The sequence below is a fragment of the Epinephelus fuscoguttatus genome, linkage group LG20, assembly GCF_011397635.1.
Source record: "Epinephelus fuscoguttatus linkage group LG20, E.fuscoguttatus.final_Chr_v1".
NCBI classification, from domain to species: Eukaryota; Metazoa; Chordata; class Actinopteri; order Perciformes; family Serranidae; genus Epinephelus; species Epinephelus fuscoguttatus.
This window is the reverse complement of record NC_064771.1, coordinates 21,377,986-21,387,101: the sequence shown is the minus strand read 5'-3', so window position 1 is coordinate 21,387,101 and position 9,116 is coordinate 21,377,986. Positions and strand designations below refer to the sequence as shown.

At 42.3% G+C, this 9,116-nt stretch overlaps 1 protein-coding gene across 1 annotated transcript in view; it reads right to left on the bottom strand.

Annotated features, from left to right (window-relative positions):
* Positions 1–15: 15 nt before the first annotated feature.
* afap1l2 (actin filament associated protein 1-like 2) overlaps positions 16–9,116 on the bottom strand; it is a 63,699-nt gene continuing 54,598 nt past the window's right edge. The window contains exons 12-20 of the mRNA XM_049563003.1: positions 8,106–8,317; positions 6,779–6,924; positions 6,557–6,668; positions 4,810–5,064; positions 4,447–4,723; positions 3,419–3,592; positions 3,152–3,339; positions 2,867–3,061; positions 16–1,238 (exon numbers count right to left, since the gene is read on the bottom strand). Of these exons, the coding sequence (XP_049418960.1) occupies positions 1,212–1,238; positions 2,867–3,061; positions 3,152–3,339; positions 3,419–3,592; positions 4,447–4,723; positions 4,810–5,064; positions 6,557–6,668; positions 6,779–6,924; positions 8,106–8,317 (1,586 nt within the window). The 3' untranslated portion in view covers positions 16–1,211. The remainder of the gene's footprint in view (positions 1,239–2,866; positions 3,062–3,151; positions 3,340–3,418; positions 3,593–4,446; positions 4,724–4,809; positions 5,065–6,556; positions 6,669–6,778; positions 6,925–8,105; positions 8,318–9,116) is intronic.

The following is a 9,116-nucleotide window of genomic DNA, read 5'->3' as shown; positions in this document are numbered from 1 at the left end:
AATGAACTTTTTTGGTGCTTTGAGCACCACAAGCCGAGTGCCATGTAGTTCCATTATATTGGAGAAAAGGCAGTCATCTCTATGGCCGATATCTTAAACACTTGGCAACTCACACCTAAACAATCTAAAGTGATAAATAGCACTACAGGTAAGAGGAAAAACATGCATTTTTGTGTTTGGGGTGAACTGTCCCTTTAACTTACCCTGTACTTTACTTATCACTTCTGGGGAAAAGGGAAACAAACTTCCATAATGGATCATTTGTCCATCCAGCTTTAGTAAATAGTGTCTGATTAGACAGTAGAATTATTCCACTAATAAGCTTTAAATTGGAATATTTAAAACAGCGAGTCATTTAGCCAACAGCACAGTTCAATCACTTTTAACCTTCAAACACATTTGCCAGGTGAACATCTAATTGTCAAATGACTCCCCTTCATGAATGCTTTATTCCCTCATTAGTAAGATGTGCCTGATCTGACTCTAATTACCATGTTAAATTTTAATGCTGCACGCTTCCAGTGTCCTTTGCAAATTTCAAAGCATTTGTACAGCAGGTAACCTTGGGTCCATTTTCATCAGACAAGCTGGACGGACAGATGTTACGTTCAAGGCAAATGAAGACATTTCCATCAACGCAATTCAAGCCAGTATTGTTGTCAGTACATTTTTATTTGAATAAAAAGTGCATTTTTAGCTAGCAATACAAGCCACATGAGGCTGAATAATGGTGTAAATATATTTACATCTTGGCTACCAGCATATATGAACCAAGCTACAATCTAGAGTGTACAAAATGGCCAATTTTAGTTAGAGGGATGTCTTTCTGTCTCAGTGGTTTCAAATGTTTGGCTGTTTTCAAACGTCCCATTTGTGCATCGTTACCAAGAACAATTGTTAGACTGACCAGAATGCTACTACATTGGTGTCCTCCCTTAAGCAAATGGAGACAAACAAGGTGAAAAGTCAATGGACTAAGAATATCCAGTGGTGTTTGAGGAGACGGCTCGTGCAACTCTCTGATTGGCTCTTTATAGTCTTGGCGAGGAGGTGATGAGGATGGAGGGTCCATAGAGAGAAGGGAGGATGTTGAATGAACTGTCTGGTCTGTTAACTTGGTGGTTCCCTGCTGAAGCAGGACAAGTTGTGGACAGCTGACCAGACCAAGATAAACTTGGATTTTGGACATCAAGGGGCATTCAGGTTTCCCTCTAGGTGGTGGACTTCTTCTCCCATTCCTGTTAATACAATGAAGGGATGAAACTTAGCTATTTTGACAGAACATGGTCTTGCTGCTTGAAACTCAAATCTCAAATCTCTAGTCTCACCCAGTGGTGGAGTAGGAGAAGTAGAAGTACTAATAACTGGTATGATGCTGATTTACATCAGAATTCATGAAGAATGGAGGTTGAACCATGAACATAAATTACAGATCACATTAAAAGCATTTTAATAAATCAGTCAATCATGATTAAAACAACAGGAGACTGAGAACAAACTGATCTATGAGTCTGATAACATTTTAATGCCTTGGCATCAGATCTAACAGGATGTGGGTGTTTCTGTGACTTCCTGTATGAACTGAAGGCTGCTGGAAACCGTCAGGAAACTGTCAGACTTGACCACAGCTTTGCCTCCTCCTGCAGCTGCCTGATCTCGTCCCCTTCCCAGGCGAGGTACACTTCATCTTAAACAAGCCTATTACGCGTGTCTTTAACAATGGTTCCCAAACTGTGAACTCCCTCTAGTGGTATTTGAAGGAATCTCTATATAGAATGCAATTAAGATGCTACAACACCAAAGGAAAAAACGTATACTATGTGATTACTGAAATGTGATTTTAAATAAGTTTTGCCTTTCTTGTAACATTTTTGTTTTGATATCAGCCTGCTAGGTAGTCACATTCGTGAACGTAGCACCCGCATACGCTCAGGATTAGTTACGAGCTAAACTGTGATGGTAAGCGGAGGTAAAAATTAATGGTTTAAAAACACTTAAATCATAACTCCAAACAGGAACGATTAGCAAGAGTATTTTGAGCCTCCATGTTGAAACTGAAGTGGACTACAATCAACCAAATGCAAGTGCTAGTGGCTAGCTACTTAAGCAGCGGCAGTGAAATCTCCACAACATTTTCCTTATCTTTTGCTTGTTCTGGTCTCTTTTGCGTCCAAGTCTGGCGAAAGGAGAAGTCTCATTCTGAAATCTTGCGAACCCTTTCACATTGTCGAAGTTGGCCATGACACCGAAAATAGATAAGAATAAGATACACTTTCTGTGCTCCAACACGACAACTTCTACCGGCAACTCCTCTCTTTAACTCTTACTTTCTTCCTGCAACAAATCACCTCTTGTGAGATTTTGGAACAAGAGCTCTCCTTAGCGAGACTTGGACACAAACCGGAATGAGTGAAAGATTCAGGAAAATGTTTATATCCATGATGTTGTAAGACCCTTTAAAAGAGCAATCTGAGCCTATTAGTCGCAAAAACGAGCACTTCAGTGGACAGAAACTGACAGGGTGAACATGCCCCAAATGGAGACGTTGCAGCCTGTTATGCTGCTGCCGACTGCAGTTTCCACTTTTGGAAATTTTTGTTCCCACAAGTCACTTCAACACAAAAAGATAGGAAAATATGCCCCCGGTTGAAAACACAAGAAGGGAAAATGAAACCTTTTAAGTTAAAATGTCGGTATTGTCATCTGAGATGTAACGTAAACTGTCAAAAAGTGAAGTATTTACCCGTAAGATGTCGTGGAGTAGAAGTAAAAAGTTACATAAAATGGAAACATTTAAGTAAAGTACAAGTCCCTTGAATTTGTAATTCAGTAAATGTACTTAGTTACATTCCACTACTTGTCTCACCTTGGCTTTCTGCAGGACTTTGCCTTTGGTGGCCATGATAGAGGCCGGTCTGCTCTTTAGTGCAGAGGCAGAGTTGACTGGCGAGGCTGGGTCTGCACTGATGTTGCTGTTGCAGGGTTGGGATGATGAAGATGATGATGATGTTGATGATGATGATGATGATGTCTGCATAGAAGGCAGGGTTGATGCTTTAGGCTGAGGGTGAAACAGAAGAGAGGATGTCAAATATTTCACATAAGTCAGTTTCCTGTGTTCACCGTGATGACCTGTATGTATGACACTCACTGTGGATGTGTCCTGGAGGCTGCTGTCCAGTGTGGTCCCCAGTGTGAAAGGCCCCGACTCCACCTTCTTCAGACTCTCCTTCACCTCCATCAACCGTAGCTCCACCTCAACTCTGCGGCGCTCCGCCTCCCGACACTCCTCGTCCTTCTGCTTCAAACGGGCTTCTAGCGAGGCCTGCTGCTTGGTATCTGAGGACGACACGCAGCCGTCAGTCACACAGATCTGTGTATAGCTTCAGTGATGTGTCACAGGAAGTGCAAGACGTACCTTGGCAGGCAGTGAGCTCCTCTTTGGTTTCCCTCCTCTCCTTTTTCAGGTTCGCCAGACTACTCTTCATCTCCTCCCTCTCTTTCTCCAAACGGTCGCGTTCATCGATGTAGCGCCGCATGTCTGCTTCTGTGCGGTTCTTGCCCAGTTTCCCTTCGACTGCACCGGGACACCCTGGGAATTAGAGATGGGAATGTTGTACATTTTACCTCATACACAAGTGAAACAATATCCAGTATTTATTATAGCATTTGCCCGAGAATTCAAAGGGTGCTTCGTGTTAGGTGCTGGAGAGATCGGTTGCTGTCAGTGTTCACGTCATTGAACTTCAGTTTCTGCGTGAGCCAAGATTAAAAACGTAGGATGGTGTTAAACTTGTTTGATTTTGTCGAAACATCAAGACAAGAAATAGATTGACTTAAGTCAGCTCAGACTGAGTTTTATGACCACCTTACAGCAAACAATTGAGATCACAGGAGCGCACGCCAACTGAGGTAAATCTCAATTGTCTTATTTTTTTTAAATCAGCTGTTGGTCTTAATTATTAATTCATTTTATTTAATTTTATTCTTATTTTTAATGTTTTATTAATTCTTGCTTTTAAAAAACGTTTATTCATCTTAATTCTTTTCATTTTTATTCCTACCTCTTCACATGTATCATTTATGTGTCTATTTTCACTGTGTTTACTTGCATCTCATGTTTTATCTTTACACTATCTACATAGTGTTTGTGGCTGCAACTTCCTGTGGTCGCTCACGTGTCATGCAGCACATTTTGCTTCCACCTGGCATGAAGTGCGCTTTATAGATAGAGTTTTACTTGCTATTATTAAAAAGCTTATTTCTGTAACTATAAATAAATCTGCATTCCCCTGTGAGGCTGTGGGTTTTGCTGTAGAGGATGCAGCTTCTCACTAGAGGGAGCTGTAGTAATGGGACATGACAGAGGAAGGAAAGCAGCTGATCTCAATAATCAGTGTGGGGGAAACATGTTCTGCTTAATGTCCTTTCCACATTTGTCCTCACCTATGGTATGTGCCTTGGGCCGCTGGGGGTGAGGACTGTGAGGGAGCCCCACAGAAACTGTTGAGCCTTTGTGGATCTGTCCCCCGGAGGAGGTGAAGGCCTGTGGGATCCCCACGCTGCTCCTCTTGGGGGTCTCCTGGCTTTGGGTTGAGGTCCTGACTGGTTGGGGTTGTGGCTGTGGTGGAGTGGGAGTGGGAGGGTGCTCTGTAGCAGAGGCTGAATTTGTGTCATTTATCACAGGTGCTGACTCTGGCTCAGTGCGGGTAGTTGAAACGACCTGGATATTAAAGCACAAAATATAAATATCACACAAGCAGTGAGGGCTATTTGCTCCAAGTCAACAGATATGTCCTTATTACCCACCTCTTTCATTTGAGATGAGGGGTCCTTCTGCTCCTCTGCTGGGACTGGGGAATGTCCAGAAGTTTCTTTGGCAGGAGGGGCTTTACCCCCGCAGGACGTATGGAGGAACGAGCGCACAGGGACCAGGTCCAGGTAAATCCTGTTGTCAGTGTCCTGTTGTGTTCCCGCTGAATCCTTGGTGTCCTGCGCGGATGTTTCATTAAGTTCCTGAGGACTGTTGTCCTCGCTGTCTGGCAGGCCTCTCTCTTCAGCATCCTGTATTACACAGGAGGAGGAAGTTATGAGATGGAGAGTGGCCAGACTTAGTGAGTCCACGTAACAATGAAAGTGAAACTGAACATGTGCTGAAAACAAAACAGAGTAAACCACACCAGATGATTTTTATTGATCTGAAGGTGTGCTACACCAGTCAACGTGGGTGCTGTTTTCTGACCCCTGTGCGCACGATATGACATGTCTGACTGAACCTGTAAAATCAGTTTTCTCTATTTTAAAGTTTAAAGAATATTTTATGGTTCATGTCAAAGGTGGGAAACTGTAGTCACGTGACTTCACTTGAGTCTGACTAGAGTTGCAAGGGCTTGCTTTCCTGACATTGGTAAAAGACTCAACTTGACTTTGACTTCATGACTTGAGACCTGACCTAGACTTGAGAAAGATGACTTAAAAGGACTTGAAAGGTACAAATTACTTAACAGAAAACTGCTATGGTAGTAGTTAAAGTCACCTTTTAGATAATTAATTGAGTAAAAGTCTTAAAGTGTCTGACTTAACTGTACCAAAAAAGTATCAAAATTTATTTTAGTATATTAAACGTAATTAAGTATTGAAAGTAAAAGTCCATGTAAATGCTGGTTGTTAAAAAGCAAGCAGTCAGAATTCAGAGGATTCTGAAGTTAATTTCTTCTTAACATGTATACCACCTTAAAAATGGAGTGTACATTGCACTTAAAGAAAAACAAGATCTTCTTCACAACTTACAGGATTTAAAGACAACCTCTGACTATCCAGGGGTGACGTTACCTGTCACAAATCTGCCATGGGACACCTGCTTCCATCATGATGTCAGTCTGATCGTTGAGTAGTAGGTAGGCGCTATAGCATGTAGCATCTAATCTAACATGCAGCCTGGGCTTGATGGCAAATAAAATTTAACTGTGGCTTTGAGAGCACTTGTTAACACTTGGCCTTATGCTGGGACCACTGATTCTTTATTTTGTTGTAAGTAAAATTCTGAGGACATAGAAATATATAGGTACTGGAATAAAACTGGTGTAAAATATTTCTACTCCATTACACAGAAATGTATTGAATTAAAAGTATACGTTTTATTTAGGAAATGTTGTGACACGGTGGTGCAGTAGTTAGCATTGTCGCCTCACAGCAAGAGGTTTTCTGGTTCAAACCCAGTGTGGTGGAGCCTTTCAGTGCAGAGTTTGCATGTTCTCCGGGTACTCCGGCTTCCTCCCACAGTCCAAAGACGTGTGACAGGATAACTATGACCGTAAATTGGTCGTAGGTGAATGTGAGCGTGAATGGTTGTCTGTCTCTATGTGTCAGCCCTGTGATAGTCTGGCGACCTGTCCAGGGCGTACCCTGCCTGGTCCATAATTGTAGCTTGGGACTTGCTTGAAACTTTCAAATGTGCAACTTACTCCCACCTCTGGTTTATGCATAAACATACTACAACACTGAACAGCTAATCAGGAATACAGGATAGATAACATAGATAATGTAGATAACATACCTCTGGATCAGCTATAGACGCCACATCATCATACAGCTCATCAGAGTTGTGAGAGATGGAGGGTGGTGTGTCTATGTAGGTGTTTGGCTCTGAATACCTCCTCTGCATCAAGCTAGAGAGACACAAACACACAGTGAGGTCCCGCTTGAAAATTGTGCCACAGTACGCATACACTAGCAGGACCAGTGTCCCTTAGAGTGGACAGAAAGTGAGAGTCCTTACTATAAGGAAGTCTTGGCAGCATTGACGATGCTGGAGATCCTCTCAGCGTTGACGTAGTCGTACGTCAGCTCCTCGGGGTCCATTTTAGTCCCTGTCTGTGACAGCAGGAGGCCCAGCCAGTGGCCCATGTCTGCGGACGTCTTGGCCTTGGAAAGGATGGAAGAGAGGAGAGGAAGATAAAGAGGACATCAAAGTACATACCATGCACTTGCAACATCACAAGTTCAAAACAAGCTCGTGGTTTATGTTGCATACCATCTGTCACTTTGTATTAATAAACTGATTGCTACAGCGCAGATTCCCAGCAGTATTTCAATATGCAAAACCTTTTAAGAAGTGATATGTCTAATATCTTCAGCTGAGCAGTTCTACTCGTCTAAGAAGCAATAGCAATTTGCAGTTTGGTGACAAATGGCGTTCGAAAACAGACGAGCAGTCAGTGTAACTGATACATATAAAATAGCTCTTTTCAGTAACACGGCTAAATTACACCCATAATAAGACAGTTTCATAAAGAACACAGCCCAATATTATTTTGGGAGATTTATACAGCTCACTTAATAGCGCTGCGTGAGGCAACACATGATGGTTTGGAGCACATTTCTGCGACGTAAAATAGGTGATAATCTCGCTGAAGTGTTTTGTTTGTTTTGGTAAATACTGGACTGGGGGAAGTTTCAATTTGTGAAATAAAAAAAACTCATAATAAGAAAGAAAACAAACCATAAATGTGTCAGAGCCCTCAAGACTAAACATTAAATTCCATTGGCCTAGAACCAAATATGCACTGTAGCAGGGTGGTACTGGAAACCTAATGAAAAAGGGCGTAGCATTAGTCCCCAAAATCCCAGTACATCCACACCCTTCACTCACACACATATGCACACAAACACGCAGACCACCCTCGTGTGCACACTTACATTACTCAGAATAAGTTTGATGTCAGCAGAAAGCGATTTCCAAATGAGGACATGTTTCCTATAGGTAGCTGTATACCACTTCTCGTTCGGAAAGATGCTGACGTCTGTTTTTCTTCAGGCTTGTTAGACCTCTGGTAATTTCTCAGATCAACAGTGACCCGTCCTCTCTTACAGAGGAACTCTGACGTAAGCTCTCATCTGCAGCTAACATGAGCTGAGGAGAGCAAACACACCACACTGCACCCTGCCAGATATCTATCTTCAGTCATCTTCAGTAACAAAGTCTGACACCCCACACTTTGGTGAACGACATCAAGGTGTCAAACCATTAAACAGTGTCAAACCATTTAGTCAGATCTGAAATGTTTGTTGCAAAGTAGCAGCAAAGTGCAGCAGTGGTTGTCTACCTCCAGGGTTGCAACCTGCGTGCCGTCCATGTCGATCTTAAAGGAGTACAGGTGCTCGGGGCTCGGGTCAGGCAGAATGCTGCAGCCCCCTAGGGTCACAGCTGGCTGGCTCACTTTGTTCTTGCCCTTATCTTGGTAGAACCAAAGCTGTCCGTTCTTTATAAGACACCAGCAGGTCCGCCATTGGCTGTTCACCAACACGTTGAGGTAGCCTAAGAGAGAACAGAGAATGTAGAGGTTATCTACATTGTTTAAAGGAATACTTCACCCCCTAATTACTCACCTCGTGTAATGCTGAATTCATGAAGAAAACGTTTTTCTCACTGATGAACGGATGCAAAAACTTAGAAAACTCTTGATGAACTAAAGTCAGAGAGGTCCAATGTATAACAACAGCAAAACTGTGTCAAAACACGAGATACAAACTCTCACACAACTCGTCCAGTATAAATAAATACAAACTAACTGATTGAGGTAGAAGTAGACAGGCAGCCCTTGTATTCAACAAAGTAAAATTACTGTTTTTGTGAGTGGAGTCTGGCTTTGAAGAGAGCATATACATGTTTCACTTTTAGTTCCCTGTCAGAAAGTGTCTGTTTGGGAAGTACTGAGCATACGACCACATAAAGGAAAGTGTGAGCGTTTGTATCGGGTGTTTTGACGTAGTTTTGCTGCTGTGAAACATGGGCCACTTCTACTCCAATTCAAGGATTTTCACCGTTTTTGGATTTTTCGTTTACTGGAGGCACGTGAGAAAATGTTTTCATCACAAATTCAAGGTAACTTGATGTGAGATACACTGATTATTATTGGTTACAAAGTATTGTGGGAGTATCTTGGTGGCTGAAAATGATTAAATGTTCTGTGTTCTGTTCAAAACAAACAACTTTTTCATTTAAAACATTGTGGCCAGTCCTCAAGATTAAGTGTAAGGTGCTGAGGACCCCAGAGTTTTGCATTAAGAGAGTCTAATTATGGTGTTACAGCTGTATGTGTTGTCCCCTTTCCCTC